This window comes from Condylostylus longicornis, unplaced genomic scaffold, assembly GCF_029603195.1.
Source record: "Condylostylus longicornis isolate FDR11 unplaced genomic scaffold, ASM2960319v2 ptg000004l, whole genome shotgun sequence".
Classification (NCBI taxonomy): Eukaryota; Metazoa; Arthropoda; class Insecta; order Diptera; family Dolichopodidae; genus Condylostylus; species Condylostylus longicornis.
In genome coordinates this window covers 15078588-15101259 of record NW_026577973.1, presented here as the reverse complement: position 1 = coordinate 15101259, position 22672 = coordinate 15078588, and the positions used below count along the sequence as shown (strand labels likewise).

Genomic DNA, 22672 nt, shown 5'->3' with positions numbered 1-22672 from the left:
GAACATATAAATATTTGGTAAAAAAAAAAAATCAATGAAAGCATCTGCTCCTAAAGTATAAATACATATTATTTGTTCCGTTTTTTTTATTTTTGCGAAAATCCTATAAATTCAATTAAATTTTTCACGTACTTGGGGTTTTAAAATTCAAAATTTTATTTATGAAATATGGTAGTAAACATAACAGACCTCAAAGCTTGAACACCCTCACAAAAATTTTTTTTACCACCTATCGGGTTATTTACATAGATACATAAACCTCTTCTTTTTCATTATGAATTCTTCAATTGGTTTTATTGAAACACTAGTATATTTTCGAAAAATTTATTTTTTTTCATAAATTTTATTTTATGTTTTTTAAATGTATGTCTCTTAGACGATTTAATCGTCCAATTTGTATTATTTTTTTATTGAATTTTTTCATTATAAAGCAGCATTATAAAGGTAAAATTAATTATGAAGATAAAACAAAATTAGCTATATGTAAGAGTATCTTACAAAATCAATAAAAAATACTTCATTTTAAGTTTTTGAATTAAATAGTTGATATTTTTATTTTATTAAAGTTTTTTTTCTTATTTTAAAAATTAAAAACTACATAATATTAATGCACATGCATATATTTGAACTAATAAAATATTTTGGTATAAAATGCAAATAGAATAATTTATTAATACATTTATTATATAGTATTTCCCAAAGAAAACCAGAAAATCCATTAAGTAGACAACCAATTTCAGGCATTAATAATAAACTAAATTTCATTAAGAATTTAAATAAATAATTTATGTCTATAGGAAAAAAATAAAAAAGACATAAAAGAAGAACAAGCGCACAGTTATAACAAAATAAGCTTATATTAAAAATACAAATAAATAAATTTAAAAAAATAAAAATAGAAAAGAAAAAAAAACAATTTATGTACATTAATTAAAAAAAGGTAAAAAATATAAAAAATATGTAAAATATGAAATACATATGTAATTACATTAAATTTTCAAATTTTTCATAATTAAAATTATTATTAATCGTGTAATTAATAATTTTTATTACATTATTTATATAAAAAATTCTGGAAAAAACAAAAAAAAAGTAAAAAACAAGTAAAATTGAATTTGATGCATATGTATATGCATATGTATACTTAAAGCAACACAGAAAAATTATTCGTATATACCGTATTAATATTGTTGTACAAAAAACTTATAAAGAACAAAATTTGTTGAATTATTCAAATTTTTGATATTTTTTTTTATTTTTCCCAATTTTTTTTTTTAAATTCATCGTATAATTAAATATGTATGTATTATAAAATTCGTAGAAACTTTTACAAAAAAAAAGTATAATTTAAAGTTTACCTAACGGTACATATGTATGTATGAGTATATTACCAGGGCTAACAAGGTCAGAGAGAAAAAAAAAAATAATTTCTAAATTTGTTTAAAAAACACAAGGGACGGATGCCGTGTTAATAAAATTGTCGTTTACACCATTAACGTTTCATAACACAACTCTCGATAATGATTTTGCTAAGACAATTCATGGACAAATGGGTGTTATCGATGATTCAGCTCTAACTTAATAATAAAATTGCAGCACTTGTATGTACAGCCAAAACAGTACATTCTAAAACAGAAGTGCTGTTTATGAATATCTCCAAAATATGATATTCTCGTTTTGTAAAAAATGTCACGGAAAAATTTTAATTATTCAAAATATTTGCCGAAAGAATTTTATTATAAATTATTATTTTCTTTAGTTATTTTTCTGTGCGCGAAAATATTTTGATTTTTTATTTATATTTTTATTAATATTTTTCCTTATATTTTTAAAGACTATCAAACTAGACTAATGTCAACAGAGTAGACTCTCATAATATAATACAAATTAGTGAATTTTTTTCTATTAAAGAAAAAATTCAAACCTTTGTAGACATTTATAATTAACACTTGAAATAATTTCCTTGTCTATTTGAAAACTAAACATCGAAAGTATTTAGTTCCGCAAAGTAAAATTAAATGTTTCGCAATTTTGCAGTTTTAGATGTACTAATACGTAAACTGTACTACAAATGTCACATTCGCAGTTTTAACCCTTTGCACTCCAACTATCAATCTGGCTGGCATAACAAGTAAAGACGATCTATTCCAACTACCAGTTCTACTGGCAACATTTTATTTTGTAATTATTTCTAATTAAAACATGAATTTATATCTGATACCGTTACTTTTTTAACATTAGACAAGTTCTCTCTCTGTTCTTTGTTGTTTTGTATGCATTTGCGATCTTAACGGTTAATTATCACAATTTGAGTTTAGTTGAATCCATTGTAATACATGTTCAAGAAAAGCCAGTCTACATGTAAGCGACTTTTTCATAAATTATCACACTAAAAAGTTTATAAGAAATAAATTATTATTTTGCAAAGTTAATTTACCCTAATATACGAATAAATTTTTATATTATTAATCAATATTTAAATAATTTAGAGATGCAATACCTTCATCAAAATGGTTTTTTCCGTTTATGTTGTATGTCAACCAAATTAAATATTTTGAATTTGAATTTATTTTTAGATATGTACATTCAAGTTATCTAAGTTTTTGAGTTAATTCTCGTTAATAAAAAATAATTTTTCCAGAAACTGAAGCATTTTTTCAAAGTATTGTGAATACAAAATATTTCCTAAAAATTCTTGGAGCTGACTACTAACAGGCAGAAAAAATGCACGGAGTGCAAAGGGTTAAAAAGCCCTCAGTGCACACGGAAAATTTTATTATCAAACTTCATGCGTACTTAAGATTAAATAAATTTTAATTATTTTATGTATGTTTAACTTAAACATATCACAAAAATTATAGATTACATACATACATACATACATATTTTTTGAAAGTAACTGACTTAATATTAATTTGCTTCGCCCGCTCTAGATTACTCTAAAGTACACAAACGGTTTTGTACTCTATTCATAATATGAATAATTTTTAGTGACAGACATTGCCAAGTTAATGCAAAGCTCTGGTATATTTAATTTTTATTTGTACAACTTTTTGTTTAGATTGCTTAAAAAATAAAATCGATTTAATTAATCTAATTGAAATTAGCAATCGTTCATTAATTTTAATCTGTTTTTCTTATTGAACAACTGGAAACCAAATTAAGTTAGATTTAGTACATAATTTGAAATCTACTTTTTAAAAGTATTTCTATAGTTTAAATTTTTATGTTTAAAATTACTTTTAATTTTTGACTAATATCAACAACTTAATTTTTTACATGTAAATTTCGAAATGTTTTTAACTTTAGAACACAAATATTTGCTCCTTATCTATAGAGTAAAAATGCAAAAAAGTTTTTTTAGTATGAATACTATGTAAAATATTCTTTATTTATACTTCTATATTATAAGATAAAACAAAATATGAAATTTGTAAATTATGTTATCTGTGTATGTACTTTGATTTTTTATACTTTTAAAAGTAATATAGTAAAACAAATGATTGAGACATTGATTGTGGAAAATAAAATCATTAATCTATATGTAGTTAAAACATATATAAATACATACTTACATCAATGTTAGTAGAAAAAAAAATTATTTAAAATTTAAGAGGAAGTGAAAATAATGCAAAAAAAAAGAATATGAAATAAAAAAATATATATGAAAAGTATTAATAAGTAAAAACATTAGAAAAAACAAGTGGTGGTTAAAAAACAAAACAAATGAAATAAAAAATTAATAAATGTGTAAATGTAAACAAAATTTTCGATTTTCATTTAAATTTTCCAATTTACCTTATCAAGAAATCAAATATCAACCTTAACCTTTTCTTTTGCGTTTAAGCCGTTGAAAATACTATTTACATACCTACATACTTCGTTTAATAATGTGTCTATAAATATTTTATTCCTGCAAAATATGTGAAATCGATGTAGGTATATAAAAAACTTAATTCATGGCTCACGTATTTTTTATCTTCATACGTGTTATCATTCCAAAAGGACAATAAAAATTTAACAGCATTACTTTTATTAATTTAGATTTATATTTTATATACCACACATTTAATAATCTCTACATAAAAATCTTATAAAAAAAATTGTTGTTATAAATTTGATCACAAAATTTCTTTAAAATGGTATTGTTAAGTCTTTTTGATACAGAAATCCGCAAAATTTGCAGTTATAAAATAATATTAACAGTTTTATATTTGTTTTTTGGTATTCTAATATTTACTTCATTCTTCGAAAAATATTTATCTAAAGATTGCTTCAATTCGGTTTGAGCTTTTACTGGCAATTCCTCTGAATTATCTGGTTGGGTAGCATAATACTTGTCGAGTGAAACATTATGTGGACCACCGTAATAGTCAAGTACATAAATATTTTTAATATCTACTTTGAATAAGCTAAAACTGGCATGGGCTGAAATCAATTTATTACATTACATACATACAATTATTAAAAATAATAAATTGTTTATACCTTTTATCCAGTTCAATGCAGCAGGATGAAGTCTTATTATACTATCAAGCCCGACTTTATAATCTGGGAAACTTTCATCCATCTAAAAAAGTTTAATTTATATAGAAAAATATTAAAACGGAAAAAGAGCTTTCAACTCTTCATCTCTACCTTTATCATATTTCCAGAAATATGTACTCTTGGACAAACTGGTTCCATTGGATCTATATTTTGTTTAGAACAATGTAAATCTTCATCATCGGATATCATAAGAGTAGCTCTATTATCAACCTATTATTTGAAAAACAAATATTCATCATTACCCTTTAGGTTTAAAACAAATTCTTACCAATAAATCCTGCCCAGTAAAATCCAATGTTGTTGAAAGAAAATATATAACGCCCGTGGATTTTTCATTTACAATACCATCACTAATTGACATTATATTAACCATTGGATATCCCTGAATATTTGAATCAGTTGATCTTGTTCCGATTGATGCCCATTTAGATTTGTGTACCAGGTTACGAGCCACTTTCGCATGATCCCTTTCTTTAACGGCTTTCGGTTCCAGATAGCTTCTTATAATTCTCTCATCTTGAACTACTGAATATGACGACGATTGATTGAATAAAATCATAGACATTAACAAATAAATTGCAGCTCGAAGCATATTTACTTTTTATATTGCCTACATATAAAAAATAAAACTAATTTGAAAATGCCAAAATATCGAAAAATATATTTCCCACCTATGTACATGGAATAAGATAAAAAGTATATATATTTTTACGCTCGCGAGAATTATTTTGTTAATATAATTTCAAGAACAGAAAAAATTAGTTCAACTTACTTATCTTTATATTATTAAGTAAAAATTCTATGCTATAAATTGCGTCTTGGAGAGTCTAAATATTATAACAAAGGCCGTTAATATTGCTAATTTTAAAACAGGTAACGACTATAAAGTGACATAGTGTGTAGATAGGCAGGTTTTGGTACCTACATATATTTGTAAATTTCCTTTAACAGGTACTTATTTACTCTAAAATAGCAAATTAAAATATAAGGGAATAATATGCATAAAGTTAATATAGTCTTTGCAGATTTTACTTTATAATTTTTAAAAACTTCTTTCGCCTTTGTTTCATATGCGTAATATACATCATTATGTACTTCCGCCTATACGTGCATATACACAATATTCAAAGCAATTTTGCAATGATTATGCTAATATTAAATTTATATTTATATTATATTCAAATATATATTTTTTATACATTCATGTAGAAAATAGAAATAAAATTTTGACTTACCTGTAGCACTATATTGCTATTAACTATTTTCAACTTCTTATTCGTTTATGCGTCTTTTATATACTAAATTCAAAATTCATTGTTTTGATTTTTTATAATTATTCACCACAAATAAAAAATAACAAGGCAGTGACAGTAAGTAAAGATCGCACGGCTGACAGCTGAGACGTGTTGAAATGAAAGTTAAGTGAAACAAAATTCCAACATGCAATGCTGATATTTTGTGGAAATCTTTGGCTTTTGTCACACTATTAATTTTTCAATCTCATCTCTTTTTCAATTCATCAATTTTTTAAAACCTAGATTCTTTATTTATGCACCTTGGGTTAAAGTTTGAAGGGGAAAGAATTAGAACAAAATTTAAAGAAATTAGTAAAGTGAATTAATTTTGCAGTTTAATATTGACGCATTTGTATATGTGCAGCTTAAAAACGTAGAAATAAACATGGGTTCATTGGTTTATCGCTTTTAACCTGAGTAGTTTTTGTTTTATTACAACTTATTTGATCCTTTTCGACAAGTACATTATGTAATTGTAGTAGTACTACATATAAAATAATAATTAAATTTGCGTTTCAAGTTGCGATTTAGTTTGAAAATACGTTAGGTCGTATCGACAAACCAGTGAATACGCACTTAAATGAGCCAAAAAAGTGTCTCCGAGTCAGTAGACTTTTTGCATATACGACAAAATCTAAGATTTGATTACTGTTTACATATGTGAAAAAATCTAAGACTGTTACTGTTCACAAAAACGAATAAATCTAAGATTTAAATTGAGTCTGATAAAAGTGTTATCTATAATTATGTAAACTCTAATTGACATCAAAGTTTGTCTGATGGCAAATAGCAGAAGTTATGCACATTCTGCGCAACATATTTTTTTAAAGTGTTTTCTTATAAAAATTTGTAACTAGGTTCTTTTCATAAAATGTTGTTGGTAATATTGTCTGAATAGAGTATAAATAAACACTAATTGACAGCAAAGCTGGGATTTTTGTTATATCAAGCTCCAGGCCTTAATACTTTTGTTATGTCATGATAAAAACTCTTCACAACATGTTATTTTTCAATATAGTGTGCATCACAGAGTTAGAAACATTTCTCCTTCGCCTGGTGGAGGAATTGGAAACATTTCTAATTGGGTAAGGAAGGAGGGTTTCTTAGAGTATAAGAAAAATATTTTATTGTTATATTTCTGACAATAACTTGCACATGTAAACGCTCGGTCAGCGAGTCTTCATTGTAGTTTCTCCATACTTTTAAAATTTTGAATCGTGTCACTGTCACATTTGGTTGTAAAAAGTAAACAATTAAATATAATATTATCTTTACATAGCGAAATAGCAAAGTATTTACTTTAGGTATATAATAAAATAATCATTGCATTTTTCTATTAAATTTGATTTTTGTAAAAGCTTTGGAATATACATCTTATTTTATAAATTGCAGTTAAAAAATGACTGAACTGGTAAATGAGTTTAGTGAAAAAGAAATTTCAAGAATCAAAGAAGAATTTAAAAGGATAGACGGTACGTAAATATATTTGAACAAAGGAATAATTTTCATTTCTATTATCTTAATAAAACAACTAAAAGTATCTCATATCCTAAACAGATAAAATATATGTAGATCATGCTGGAACTGCATTGTATTCAGAAAAACAAATTGATTGTGTCTCAAAATTATTAAAAGATAATATTTTTTGCAATCCGCATACATGCAAAATAACAGGAGATCTCGTAGATCAAGTAAGATTTAGGTAAGATATATGAATCAATTATATAATAGGAGAAATTGAAAGAGACAACATAACAATAATGCTCTTTTATTAACATATACATATCATTTTTAGAATTCTGAGTTTTTTCAACACCAACTCCGAAAAATACACAATTGTGTTTACTGCTAATGCTAGCGCTGCACTTAAGACTGTTGCAGAATGCTTTGATTTTGGAACAAGCGGATCATTTCATTATTGTCAAGAAAACCATACTTCTGTCCTAGGGATGCGAGAAGTTGTTCAAACTAAAAACGTTTCTGTTTTAACTAGAAGTGATATTTTGAAAAATATTTCATCAAATCGAAGAAAAAACTGTGATTTCAAGAAATTTTCCGGGAACTCGTTGTTAGCTTTTTCAGCCCAATGTAATCTTAGTGGTTATAAGATGCCACTAGATGTAATTGAAAGTATACAAAACAAAGGAATTATAGACCACGGAAAATACATCCGTGGGGAGTTGGATCATACATCAGAAAACAAATGTTTTATTTGTTTAGACGCAGCTTCATTTGCTGCTACGAATTTTTTAGATCTTAAAAAATATAGTCCGGATTTCGTGTGCATTTCTTTTTATAAAATATTTGGATATCCTACAGGCTTGGGAGCACTTTTATTGAGCAAAAGAGGGCAAAGTGTTATGAAAAAAAAGTATTTTGGTGGTGGAACTGTGAAAATTTCAATGACTTGTAAAGATTTCCATGTAAAGCGCGATAATTTTGCGGAGCAATATGAGGATGGAACATTATCTTTTTTAAGTATAGCTAGTTTGTTAGAAGGGTTTAAAACTCTTGAAAGATTAGTGCCTTCAACAAATGATTTAAGAAGTCAACAAAGAATCTCTAGGCATGTTTTTAATTTAGCTAAATATTTTTATGAATCTTTAAATGATCTAAGACATGAAAATGGTCAAAAGTTAATTGAATTTTATAATCATACAAATTATGAATCATCTGAGACACAGGGAGGAATAGTTTGTTTTAATATTTTACATGAAGATGGTAGTTATGTTGGTTTTGCTGAGGTTAGTCTAATAATATAAAGTACAATTTTATTAATATTAATTAATATTTTAGGTTGCTTGCATCGCTGCTGTTTACAATATAATATTAAGAACTGGTTGCTTTTGTAATGCTGGTGCATGTCAATCATTTTTAAAGTTACGGGATGAAGACATTGTCAAACATTTCCAAGTTATTAAATTTTTTAAAGTAGTAAGATTTCGATAAAATTCTCATTTAATTATAGGCGGGACATGTTTGTAGCGATTATAATGATTTGATAGAGGGTCAACCTACAGGTGGTGTAAGAATTTCTTTTGGATATATAACTCAAAAATCAGATGTGGATGCCGTACTGCAAATGTTGAAAAATTGTTATGTCTCAGAAACTTCTCAAAAAAGACTTGAAATTATTAAGTCTAAAGATCTGCCAAAAGCACTTAGACACATTCCAGAACGTCTAAGTCGAGTCAAAGCACAGTTAACTAAAATTTGCATTTATCCCATAAAATCCTGTGCCGCTTTCGAAATCAATGGCGAAACCCAGTGGGAAATAACAGAGAATGGCCTAAAATATGACAGAATTTGGATGATAGTGGATTCAAACGGAATGGCATTTACTCAAAAACGTTGCACACAGCTCTGTCTAATTAAGCCACGTATAAACTTAAAGTCCAATCACTTAGAACTAAGCTTTAAGGAAAAAGTTTCAACACCAATTCCTTTGCAAGTTTCAGTTGATGAAACAAACACTATCACGACAAATTTTTGCCAAAGCAAAGTGTGTGGGGACTCTATTCAAGGTTTCGATTGCGGCAACGAAATTGCTGCTTGGTTGTCAGATGTTTTAAGTACTCCTGGTCTTCGTTTAATTCGACAAAACGATAATTCAGAACGCAAATATAGCGACGGGACTTCTAAAGAAATTAATTTATCTAATCAAGCCCAATATTTATTAATAAATAAATCATCTGTTGCATGGTTGTTAAAAAGAATTCCCAATTGGCAAAAAAATATGAACTCTTTAGATGATGTTGTAAAAAGATTCAGAGCAAACTTAATTATAGAAAATTGCTGCGCATTCGAGGAGAACAATATTAAAAATCTACAAATAGGTGATATCGACTTCAATATTGAAGGTCCGTGCACACGATGCCAAATGATTTGTATCGATCAAAATACTGGGGATAAAACTGCTGAGCCTCTAAAAACTATTGCAAAAGAATTTCAAGGAAAAATAAAATTTGGTATTTATTTATCACAAAAGATTTTGGATGAGGGGCCTGCAAATAAAAGTATATCCTGCAATGATAAAGTTACTCTAGCAAAAAATTAAAACGTTTTTATTTGATTTACAAAAAATATATTTAAGACTATAGAACACATATGTATATTATGTACTATGCTATGACATACATATTTTTTAATTTTTTTGTATTTTCCTGTGAAAATCACGTCAGATTAAAATTTATAAAATTCTATTTTATCATTCATCTATTTGTATTTAAATACTTTCTCAATAGTTTCTGGTTCCCTTAATGTTTTTAATAATAAATCCTCTAATTCCGATCTTCTTAATAATATGTCATTTAATTTTCTCGCAGCTTGCGTTTCTTTATTTGCTAACTTATAGTATCTTTCCAATATTTTGCTTACTTTATAGTTAAGCACGTAAGAATCCATCGTCATTTTTATACATATGTATGTTAAAATTAAATTTTTTTTTATTTTTGTAAGTATAGAAGTTTGATCAAACTCTGAATTTCAAATTTTACAATTTGCCGACGAAGTTTGAAAGAGTCTCGTTCGAACTGACAGCCATTTAAAAATTTGTCACATTCAAATTATGATCATGTTTAGACAAAAACAAAAAAACGGATACTATGATCCCGAATAATGTTGAATTTGTTGGTCGCTTTACGTGGACCGCTAAGTATTAATAAAATTTAAAATAAAGTCTGGTATAAAATATTTTTAAAAACTTAATAAAGTTTTTGTGTGCAAAGCGGCTGGTATTATATCTTTTAAACAAAAATGAGAGAAAATGATGACGTTTTCATTTTCTCAAAGTATAAAGTTTTTTTCAAGTTTTGTAAAGTAAAATTTAGTTTTTTAAAAGCTTCAAATATTAAAGCTGCCAGAACATGTTTTTCTTGGTTATATCAAATGGTTTTATTTTTCAAAAAAAATTTTTTCGTCAATAATAATTTTTTTTCAAAACAAATTAAAAATAAGATAAACAAAATTGATTCATAAATGATTTTTTCTAAGTTTCATTCTTTTATAATTCAAAATCAAAATTTTCGGTTTCTTGTTTAAGCAAAAAATATTTGTTTACAAATATTTTGAAATTTGATACTCAGCAACTATTTATAGGGTGTTAAACAGTTTTTTCAAGTTTTCCCTCTGGTTTATTTTTTTTCTTTTTCCGAGGCTTTACATTATTGCTTTCTCTTTATAAAATTTTTCAAGTTCATTTGATATAAGCAACTGAAAAGTGCGAATCTATATTTTATACGAAATTTTGAATTTTTCTAATTTCTTATATTTTTTGCGCATTTTTTTTCTCTCTGAATTAACTTCAACCTTAGTACAGAGGTTTTTGAAAATGTCATGTTGTACTTATGTCATGTTAAATGTCAAAAGTGAAGTAATTTGAAATTAAATGAAAATATATCAAGAGTAAAGCTAAATTCAGCACTTTCAAACGACGCAATGAACTTTTATGAGAGAAACGAGAGCGTCTTTAAAATTTGATCGTCATAAATGCGTACCAATGATTTTACTTTAAGCGTAATGTATTACCCAGATTTACATGCATCATATCACAATAAATTTGTATAAGGAGTAGCGCGTGTTAAGTGACTGTTTAACTTTTCTTTTAACTAATAAGTAGCAATTTTGATTGAAAATGCAGTTATTAAAAGCTAATATAAAAATTATAAAAATTGTTAATTTTTGCTTTACTAGCTAACCTTACATTTTTACTTACACATTCAAATCTTACAATTTAACTAAAATCACGTGACATTCTCCGATTTTTAAAAAATTTTAGCTTAAAAGCTTGAAAACGTCGTTCAGCTATTTTTTTTTAAGTCATTATTAACATTTCAAATCAAGAAGACATAAATTTTTGATTGGCGTGAGTGAAGCCGGCTTCAAGTCAAGCAAGGTTTACATGTGCATAAAATAGGCTTCAAGAACGCTCGATTTTGCCATATAAACGGGATAACTGATACTTCTGGAGCTTACCACATGTATTTCCGCACTAACACTGATTTTTTTTTTCACCATTTTTTTTTCGCTGTCACTTTATGTTTCACAAGTCCCAATACAACATTTTTGCATGAATTGTCAATCCCAAATTGTCAAATTGTTTGCAGGCAAACAATTTCTACTTTTAGCTTTTAATTAAAAGAAAAATTATAAGGATTTAAATATCTATAAATATTTTGTAAACTCGTGAAGAATTTGTAACCATTGCTTAATACATAAAATGAGTTCAGACAGCGACGAAGAAAAAACTGGTGTTGATTTGACCGGATTTTTATTTGGGAACATTGATTCAGAAGGAAAACTTGAAGACGACATTTTCGATTCAGAAGTTAAAAAAAGTCTTTCATCTTTATCAAGGTATATTTAGAGTTTTGAAAGTTTGAAAAAGTAAACATAAATTTGTTTTGTAGATTTGGGTTTGATTCATTTTTACACGAAGTTATTTCCGATAAGGGCAGTCAGGGTGATTTTGGCCGCGGTATAGAAGAATCTTTTGCGAAAAATGAAAATGCTATTGATTACTCAGATATTAATGAACTTGCGGAAGATTTTTCAAGTCCACCGCGAGAAAGTAATAATCAAAGTTCTAATGATGATTACGATATAGAAGATGAAATACCGGCAAGTAAATTATCAGCAGATATTAAAAATGATGGAAGTTTGAAAGATGAAAAATCTGATAGTGATACAGGTGTTTTAGTAAATAATTTTTTTTAAATAAGATCTTATTTTTTTTTGTCATTTTCTAGATAAAAAGGATGATAAAGAACTAATGCCGCCACCAAGTTTACCTTTAAAAACCTCTACTTATGAGCAAACATATAAATCTGATGGTGAAACCGATATTAAAACTGAAAAACGTGAGTTTGAACTTTTGCCTTTTTCTAACAGAAATTCAAAAATTTACTACGACGTAACTTCTGTTTGACTTATTTACGAAGAGAAAAGTTTAAAAAAAATGGGAAACTGTTCGACCATTTTTTTAAGGTTGTATACCTATATGTGGGTCTACGTAGAATTTATACGTGTTTTACCACTTTTGATTAGTTACATAGTAATATCAAATGGTTTCCAATTTTCTTACGAAAATACTATGTTAATTTAATCAAAGCTTTTATTAAAGATATTTTTTTTTTTAATTAGAATATTTATTTTAACCATCTTTAAAAGATCAGATTGTGAAATGTTCATTAATTTTGATATGTGCGTTCTTTAACAATTATTATTATATGTACTTTATAAATAATAATACCGTAAGGTAGCAAGGATTTTATAAATTTCATATATACTGTTTATCAAAAAGATAACATATTGAAAAGGCCAAATTTGAACAGCTGAATACAATACCTTTTTAGTTTTATTAAGATAATCAGATTTAAATTTTTTAAACAGTTGATGCACCAAAAAAGCTAGACACTCCACTTGCTGCAATGTTACCTTCGAAATATGCAAATGTAGATGTCCGAGAACTATTTCCTGATTTTCGACCTGACAAAGTTTTAAGATTTTCACGTCTGTTTGGTCCTGGAAAACCATCAAGTTTGCCCCAAATTTGGAGACATGTCAAAAAAAAACGTAGGAAGCGAAAACAATCTAGGGATCATAGATTGGTAGAAATCTGATTTTTGTTATATCTTTATACATATATATTTTTAAAAAACAAAAAAAAATTAAAAATATTTTTTAAAGCCAAATACAGGATCTGATTCAACAAGCGATACTGATGAGCTACGACACGGATTTAGTCTAAGATACGGTCCGGATCCAAAAAAAGAACAATGCGTTTCTGATGATGAGGATAAGTTACTATCTATTACAAATGATGATAATATCAAAGAAGAAGGGTCAAATGGAGATGATAATAACGAAAATAAACCTAAAGTAGCAGATTGGAGATTTGGACCTGCTCAAATTTGGTATGATATGTTGGAAGTCCCAGAATCTGGAGATGGATTTAATTATGGTTTTAAAACTAAGGTACACTAGAAAAAAAATCTGTTTTTTTATTTACAAAGTTGCAACTATGTTTAATTAGGGAAAGCAAGAAATAGAAGAATTAGACATTAAAGGAGAACCAATTGCAGACGATGCCTATCTGATGGTTTCCCAAATTCATTGGGAAGATGACGTTGTATGGGATGGAAATGATATAAAATCAAAAGTTTTGCAAAAACTTAATTCAAAAACCAATGCGGCTGGTTGGCTTCCATCAAGTGGTTCACGTACAGCAGCAGCAGCTTTTAGCCAGCCAGGTAAAGGTATGCCGGTAACAGCTACACCTACTGGAAAACTACCATCATCTACTCCTCAGCTACCTGGAAAAATATCAAGCAAAACCCCAATGTAAATATAATAGAAAAAAGTAAACGGTTACGATTTTAATTTAATATATTTCAGTTTACAGAAACCCGAACAAACGGATGATACGTGGTATAGCATTTTCCCCGTTGAAAACGAAGAACTTATATACAGTAAGTGGGAAGATGAAATTATCTGGGATGCCGAATCAATGCCCAAAGTACCAAAACCTAAAGTGTTAACCTTAGATCCGAACGATGAAAATATTATATTAGGTATCCCTGATGATATAGATCCATCAAAAGTCAATAAAAATACCGGACCACCGCCGAAAATCAAAATTCCTCACCCCCATGTAAAAAAATCAAAAATATTATTAGGTAAAGCCGGTGTTATTAACGTGTTAGCTGAAGATACACCACCGCCACCTCCCAAAAGTCCTGATCGAGATCCTTTTAACATTTCAAATGACGTGTAAGTAGTATTTTTTCAATAGTAAAATTCTTGAAAGTAGAAAATAACGAAATTTATTTCTAGTTATTATATGCCAAAGACCGTTGAAAGTGTTAGACTTAAAGTCAGTGGTGGTAATTTGATACAACATTCGACGCCTGTTGTTGAATTAAGAGCTCCATTTATTCCGGTACTTATAATAAAATTGAGAAAATTAAAGTATTTGCTTTATTATAAATTTTTCAGACGCATATGGGTCCAATGAAACTACGAATGTTCCATAGGCCAGCAATGAAAAAGTACTCTCATGGACCTCTGTCAGATAGCAATCATCATCCAGTGTTACCTTTAGTAAAACATATTGTAAAAAAAGCTAAACAAAGAGAACTTGAAAGAATAGCATCAGGAGGAGGAGACGTATTTTTCATGAGGAATCCAGATGACTTAAGTGGCAAAGACGGTGATATAATTTTAGTTGAATTTTGCGAAGAACATCCGCCTCTAATGAATCAGGTAATTTTTTAGTATCATCTGACGTAAAAACAACATTTGAAATTTTGTTTTTTTTTTTTTGTAGGTTGGCATGTGTTCGAAAATAAAAAATTATTACAAACGAAAAGCTGAAAAGGATTCTCCTCCACAATTTAAATATGGTGAAATAGCCTACGCGCATACTAGTCCCTTTTTAGGTATTCTAAATCCGGGTGTATGCATTCAAACTGTAGAAAATAATATGTATCGGGCCCCAATTTATCCCCATCAAGTAAGCTTGACTGATTTCTTGGTAATCAGAAGTAGATATAATTATTGGATTCGAGAAATCAATGCTTTGTTCACAGTTGGTCAAGAATGTCCTTTATACGAAGTCCCAGGTCCGAATTCTAAACGGGCTAACAATTTTGCTAGAGACTTTTTGCAAGTAAGTTTGTTTTAAATTCGATAAAATTTTTTAAATTATATTTGCAATAGTATTAAAATCCCAATGCTTCATGTAGGTTTTCATTTATCGTTTGTTCTGGAAAAGCAAAGATAATCCTCGGCGTATAAAAATGGATGACATTAAAAAAGCATTTCCGGCTCATTCAGAGAGTAGCATTCGTAAAAGATTAAAACAATGTGCTGATTTTAAAAGAACTGGAATGGACTCTAACTGGTGGGTTATAAAGCCAGAATTTAGATTACCTTCAGAAGAAGAAATTCGCGCCATGGTATCACCTGAACAATGTTGCGCTTTCTTCAGCATGATAGCAGCAGAGCAACGGTTAAAAGATGCCGGTTACGGAGAAAAATTTATTTTTGCCCAACAGGAGGATGATGATGAAGAACAACAATTGAAAATGGATGATGAAGTTAAAGTTGCTCCTTGGAATACTACAAGGTATAAATTTCTATTTGTTTCCAAATTCTCTCCTAGAGCCTTATTTAATATTTATATTTTTATAAAGGGCATATATTCAAGCTATGCGGGGTAAATGCTTGTTACAGCTAACAGGACCAGCAGATCCAACAGGTTGCGGGGAAGGTTTTTCTTACGTCCGAGTTCCAAATAAACCAACTGTAAGAAGTTTTATATTGCATTGCGATTGAGTTAAATTTTTTGGTAGATGTGATTTATAATTAAAATAATTTCAGCAAACGAAAGAAGAACAGGAATCTCAACCAAAAAGGACTGTTACTGGAACTGACGCAGATTTACGTCGCCTTCCCTTAAATAAAGCAAAAGAATTATTGCGTAAATTTAAAGTTCCAGAAGAAGAAATCAAAAAATTATCACGATGGGAAGTTATAGACGTTGTACGGACATTATCGACAGAAAAGGCGAAGCAAGGTGAACAAGGTATGGATAAATTCTCGCGTGGTAATAGATTTTCCATAGCTGAACATCAGGAACGTTACAAGGAAGAGTGTCAGCGTATTTTTGACTTACAAAATAAAGTTTTAGCAAGTTCTGAAATTTTATCTACGGATGAAGATGAGGACTCATCAGCATCCGAAGAGTCAGATATAGAAGAAATGGGTAAAAATTTGGAAAATATGTTAGCTAATAAAAAAACATCAACTCAGTTGTCACTTGAACGAGAAGAGCAAGAACGACAAGAGTTGTTGAAAAAAATTATGGAAGGACAAAGAGATAACGTAAATTCAAATAAAAATGATAAAAAAAATAAAGATGAACAACAAGCTCAAAATTCAAATCAAGGAAGAATTTTAAAAATTACGCGAGTTTTTAAGGATTCTGAAGGAAAAGAATATACAAGAGTAGAAACAGTGCGGAGACAACCGGTAATAGATGCTTATGTCAAGATTAGAACGACCAAGGATGAAGCATTTATCAAACAATTTGCTACTTTGGACGAACAACAAAAAGAGGAAATGAAACGAGAGAAGCGACGCTTACAAGAACAACTTAGGCGTATTAAAAGGAATCAAGAAAGAGAACGTGCTGCTCAGCTACAGAAGGAGCAACAAATGGCTCCGGGGGGAATACCTACTAACTTGGGAGATCCTAAAACCTCAAATTCTACACAACCGGGTGCACCTTCTAGTAAAGACATTAGCCCATCGCGCCGCAAAATCAGACCAATCAATAAGGATTTGAAACTTAAATGTGGTGCATGCGGTCAAGTAGGACATATGAGGACAAATAAAGCCTGCCCTCTTTATACGGGTTCATTTGGTCCAACGCCACCAGTTAATGTCGCTGTAACAGAGGAACAGGAAGAAGAAATTGAAAAAGAATTGAATGCTGATGATGAAGATCTGGTGAATGTAGATGGAACTAAAGTTAAGTTGAGTAGTAAATTATTAAAACGCCATGAAGATGTGAAACGAAGAACATTACTATTAAAAGTACCTAAAGAAGCTGTTGGCAAGAAACGAAGGCGCTTAGGAGAGGATTTGCATTGTGATTATTTAAAACGTCATAACCAAACAGCGAATCGTAGAAGAACAGATCCAGTTGTCCTTTTATCTTCTATATTAGAAGAAATTTTAGGCGATTTGCGGGATATGCCAGACGTAACGCCTTTTATGTTTCCGGTTAATGCAAAGGTATATGAGTATATTGAGTACGCAGCTGTTTCAAATTTAAAGCTTCAAACTTATATGTTTTTATTTTAGTTGGTTCCAGATTATCACAGAATTGTAACCAGGCCAATGGATTTGCAGACTATACGGGAAAATTTAAGACAGAAACGTTACCAAAGCAGGGAAGAATTTCTTGCTGACGTCCACCAAATAGTTGAAAATTGTAGCGTTTATAATGGTAATTTTAATAATAAATGAGGCGATCATTTATAACATATTCGTAATAACTAATATTTTGATTTTCTTAGGGCTCAAAAGTCCTCTTACAATGGCTGCAGAAAGAATGTTACAAAAATGTGTTGATCGTTTAGCTGAAAAAGAAGAAAAGTTAATGTTATTAGAAAAAGCTATTAATCCATTGTTAGATGATGATGACCAAGTAGCATTATCGTTTATTTTTGAAAAATTAATTAATGGAAAATTGAAAATGATGCACGAAGCATGGCCATTTTTAAAACCGGTTAATAAAAAACAGGTTAAAGACTACTATTCCATAATAAAACGACCAATGGATTTAGAAACGATTTCTAAAAAAGTTGCAGGTACGTAACATTAATGAGAATCCTTATTTATATTAATCTATTAAATAAATTATTGAAAAATTTTTGCAATTTAGCTCATAAATACCATTCCCGTGAGGAATTCTTAGCAGATATAGAGTTGATCGCGATCAATTGCGAAACATACAATGGTAGTGAATCAACTTTCACTAAAAATGCTAAAGGCATTTTGGAATATTCCAAAAATGCTCTTAATGAGCTGGGAGAACATTGTGCTCAGTTAGAAAAAAATATTGCTGAAGTACAGGAGAGAGCTAGAGCAAATGCTGATCTTGAAGGAGTTTGGGAAAATGATGATCAATATGGAGAGTTGCAGCGGATAAGTAGAGCAAGTACTCCGGAAAATGAGTTTGTTGATATTGAAGGAAATGAGAGACCACAATCTGCTGCGTCTGCTACAACACCTCAAAATCGCCCACCTAATTTAATGCCTGGTCCACCCCCGATTATAGCCCCACTACCAGAAATTAAAAGGGGACGTGGTAGACCAAGGAAAGTTCGAGATGGTAACGAAGAAGAAAAAGGTAATATGCAAATTCTGAGCTATTGTAATGTAAAATAATATAAAGTGATTTAAGTAATTTTTTCTGCAACGCTAGTAATGCAATTAATAAATTACGAACTTATTATAGAAAAGAAAATAGGTGGCGTTAAACGTGGCAGAGGACGTCCTAGAAAAGATAGTCTGACATCAAATCAAAGTAACACGCAAAATTCTGTATTGGAAGATGGTATTGCTTTTGCAACGTCGTTGAAATGTACTTTCTTGTAGTTAATGCAATTTATGTTTTAGACTTACAATGTTCATCCGATGATGAAGAATTCGAGGAAGTTACTACAGAGGATGAAAGTGTCGCCGTGGCTTTAAATCAAGGAGAAGGAATAAACGCGACATCTGTGGTCGATCCGAGCATAGTTAAAATTGAACCCGTACAACCTATTGAGGAAATGGGTGAGACAAGAGTTTCTGATAATTTATTATTTTTTTTTTTATTAATAATCAACTTTATTTTTATAAAACGCGATCATTACAAATTTTTAATGTACCCTTATAACTTTTATACTCGAAAATGCCTTTAGAGGAAAATGTCGACCAAGATGATAGTAAACAAGTGGCTGAAGCCATGGTACAATTAAGTGGTATTGGATTTTATCCACAATCACAAGGTTATTTTGTTTGAAAAAATAGATTTTTTAAAATTATTTTAAAATTTGCAGTTTATCTTTTTTTTTATTAACTTTTTTCAACTTTTAGTTTTCTTGGGCTTTTATAATTTATATTTTCTATTATAAGTAATTCCCAATATTTGACTTCAGTAGCTAAGAACTGTAAATAATTATTAGTATTATTATGTTTGCGAATTTCTTTAAAATTGCATTTCAATATTTTAGAATATAGTTTTTAGAACTTATTTCTTTTATTTATTTAGTATTGATTATTATTTTTACACTACATTCATAACTTTTTTTAATAATTTCATATTTTCTTTTGACTATTTTGAAACTGTTTTTAAAATTTAAAGAAACATCTTACATTTTTACGGAAAAGAAAATTTTAAATACGTTAAATATTTGCCTCAAATATAAAAATTAATTTACTTATCTTTGTTGTGCAAATAACAATATATTTATTAATACAATTTTGCTACTAATTAAGCTTTGATATCCTTGGGCTTTCTTAATTTTAAGTTTTGTATTATAATTTGATAAATTTCCTTGTTATAATAATGTTAACTTTTTTGAAATTTATTTTAACTTGAAATGGTTTTAATGCCAAATATTTCAATAATATTTAGCATTAAAACAAACGGAATTTTCTTAACTAACTTGCAGAAAATTTTTAAAAAATTTTAATTGCTTGATTTAAACAAAAAGGAATATGAATATTTTGCACATTAGAGAAGAAATAAAAAATCATTTGAATTATTTTAAAAACTCATCCTAATTCTCGTTGGTTTTTGCAGTTTATATATATATATATATTTTTTTTTTTATTATTATTCAGATGAAACTATGGATCTAGATCCAAATTATGATCCGTCAGATTTTCTTCAAATGCCAAATAAAATGATGCCTCCGCCTCCAGTTCAAGAAAATTCTCAAAATGTTCAAAATGATCATCTTGTGGAACAACAGCAACAACAGTTCATAAGTGATTTACAAATGCAAGGTGTCGTAAACGGACAGTTACAATTTTCATCGAATGATCCGCAATATTTACAGACACAACAGCAACTGGGGTATTCACAAGAAGAGCAATTACAATATTCACAGCCAGAGTCAGAACAATATGAGCAGAATCAACCAGGTTATCAGCAACAAGAGGAACAAAACTCGTATCAAACTGATATTGAATTGACTCAAAAGGAACAACAGCAAGTATCTTATGATCAGGAGGAACAGCAATCACAAGAAGTTTTTGAACAGAAGCAACAGTATGATTCAACAGAAAATGATGATTCAAAAAATCAAGCCCCAAATCAGTCAAATATACATGATGATTTAGCAATATCTGATAGTGATGAGGAAGAAAATAAATTTGTATTAAAAGTAGCTAAAGAAGAAAAAGAGGATCAAGATGATGATGCATTGTGGTTTTAAGAATGAAACATATCTTTATATTAAAGATGGAGACTGCCTTAGTCCATAAAGTTTTTTTTTAATGAAAAATAAATTTATTTTAGAAAAAATTTCAAATTTCTTTATTATTATTTTGAAATTAGGAAAATCTAGAAATGCGAGGAACTCAATAGCTCTGTCATTCGAATTTTAATAATTGTTATTTTAAGCCTTTAAGTTAAGTATGATTGTAAACTTTGAAATAAGAAAGTGTAAATAAATCACTAATTTAAATTGTTAGTTTTTATTTTTAATTGTTTGCTGTTTTACTTTATATATTTTTGAAAGAACGAAAAAAAAACTAATAAGTATTTATATTTTGTGTTTTTCGCAATTATGATTCAAGTTGCTACCAAAAAACCAAGAACAGATTACAATTTTTTAACTTATCGTAAGGATAGAACTTTAAGGTATGTCATTTATATTATGTTGAGAAATCGCACATTGAAAATTTTACTTCTTTTGTCATTTGAAAATCATCAATAATAATTTGAAATGCTTTAATTAAAACAAATATTAACTTTGCTTTACATTTATTCACATATTTATAAAGTGTATTATTAAGTTTTGTACTAATTATTGACATCCATTTTGCTAAAAATTTGTTTTTTTTTCTTCAAAAAGTAGTTTTATGTTTAACATAGAACTTTTGAATAATAATCAATCACCCAAATTCTTTTATTCGCATCACTTGTCGTTACAAGATTTGTAAATAACAACCCATCACATCAAGTAATGCGACTAACAGAATGTGGATGAATGTCTATGGTATCATATATATGGTATAATATATTATATGATCTACTTCCTTATTTATGTGCAATAAAAAAGAAATTTTTTACAAAAAATTTAAGAATTTCTACTTGAATTTTAAAAATTTGAAATTTTGCATTGTTCTTACATATGTTCTTAATTTTTAAGATAATAATTTCAATTAAAAAGGAATTGTAATTTTTAAAAAAAACCTTTTTGACCTTAGTGATTACAAAATTTAATTAAAGACTTATTTGTTTTCATTTTCTTTTTCTTTACATGTAGTTCGAATTTTTAATTGCTAGTCATTAAAAGTTTAATAGACTACATAAGATCAAAGATAAAATGATGATAAGTGTTTATAAACTTAAAAACAAATATCCTGTTTTTTTATATGTACATATAAACATACAACTGTACGTAAATGAGCAGACTGTTTTATCTTTTATGATGATGTATTTAATACTAAATTTTAATGAATGATTATATAATATGTTAGAATTTTATCAACAATAAAAGTGTTATATAGTACCAGGGTCAATTTGATATTCAAGGAATAAGAAGTTAATGTTTACTTGTCTCCACATTAAAATGAAATAAATTATGAATTTATTCAAAAATTTTTTGGAACAATATTTTCCAAACAACTCTAAATTTTTAGGTACTTTCGTTCAAAAATTTTCAATAATTTTGTAATAAAGAGCTTTAGCTCTTAGTTTGCTCAATAACTCCCAAACCTAAAAAATGGCATTTGTATTTTTTTTTTTATTTATTTATGGCTCCAAAAATATTTCAAAATAATACAATAATACAATAATTAAATATAAGTATATACAGAGTATTTTTTTGCTGCAAATACTATAAGTTCTTTTTAAAATCCAAAAACAACAATGAATGACTGTATTAAATAATTATTTTTAATTTAATTTAATATGAATTTTTATAGAATTGGGAAACGAATGGCAAAAAATTAATTTTCTAATAGATTTATTTTAAAAACTATATGTATATAAAAATTATTCTGATTCTAATTTTAAAACAATACTGACACTTCAGATTTAT

General features: G+C 28.1%; 3 protein-coding genes across 4 annotated transcripts; 2 read left to right on the top strand and 1 right to left on the bottom strand.

Annotated features, from left to right (window-relative positions):
- Positions 1 to 4029: 4029 nt before the first annotated feature.
- On the bottom strand, positions 4030 to 5886 carry LOC129611402 (protein CREG1). 2 transcript variants are annotated; one of them, XM_055524552.1, is made up of 6 exons: positions 5581 to 5678; positions 5321 to 5512; positions 4817 to 5158; positions 4639 to 4758; positions 4489 to 4570; positions 4030 to 4428 (listed from the first exon to the last, which is right to left on the bottom strand). In XM_055524552.1, exons 3-6 carry the CDS (start codon positions 5138 to 5140, stop codon positions 4187 to 4189), a joined length of 768 nt encoding a protein of 255 aa, XP_055380527.1. In that variant the 5' UTR covers positions 5141 to 5158; positions 5321 to 5512; positions 5581 to 5678; the 3' UTR covers positions 4030 to 4186. The 2 variants fall into 2 exon arrangements, with proteins under 2 accessions (XP_055380527.1, XP_055380519.1); XM_055524544.1 differs by lacking the exons at positions 5321 to 5512; positions 5581 to 5678 and adding an exon at positions 5784 to 5886 and having other exon boundaries at positions 4031 to 4428.
- Positions 5887 to 7014: 1128 nt separating this feature from the next.
- Positions 7015 to 10057, top strand: LOC129609041 (molybdenum cofactor sulfurase 3). The gene is made up of 6 exons (XM_055520897.1): positions 7015 to 7147; positions 7236 to 7315; positions 7401 to 7545; positions 7639 to 8587; positions 8640 to 8756; positions 8812 to 10057. The coding sequence occupies exons 2-6, from the start codon at positions 7243 to 7245 to the stop codon at positions 9898 to 9900; spliced, it is 2373 nt and encodes a 790-aa protein (XP_055376872.1). The 5' UTR covers positions 7015 to 7147; positions 7236 to 7242; the 3' UTR covers positions 9901 to 10057.
- A 1874-nt stretch (positions 10058 to 11931) lies between these two features.
- Positions 11932 to 21091, top strand: LOC129609512 (transcription initiation factor TFIID subunit 1). The gene is made up of 20 exons (XM_055521461.1): positions 11932 to 12197; positions 12251 to 12531; positions 12590 to 12700; positions 13233 to 13450; positions 13530 to 13817; positions 13876 to 14183; positions 14238 to 14612; positions 14676 to 14781; positions 14838 to 15104; positions 15169 to 15510; positions 15587 to 15969; positions 16037 to 16148; positions 16224 to 17642; positions 17712 to 17856; positions 17927 to 18220; positions 18295 to 18762; positions 18871 to 18969; positions 19032 to 19190; positions 19319 to 19405; positions 20244 to 21091. The coding sequence occupies exons 1-20, from the start codon at positions 12061 to 12063 to the stop codon at positions 20837 to 20839; spliced, it is 6195 nt and encodes a 2064-aa protein (XP_055377436.1). The 5' UTR covers positions 11932 to 12060; the 3' UTR covers positions 20840 to 21091.
- The last annotated feature ends 1581 nt before the right edge of the window (positions 21092 to 22672 follow it).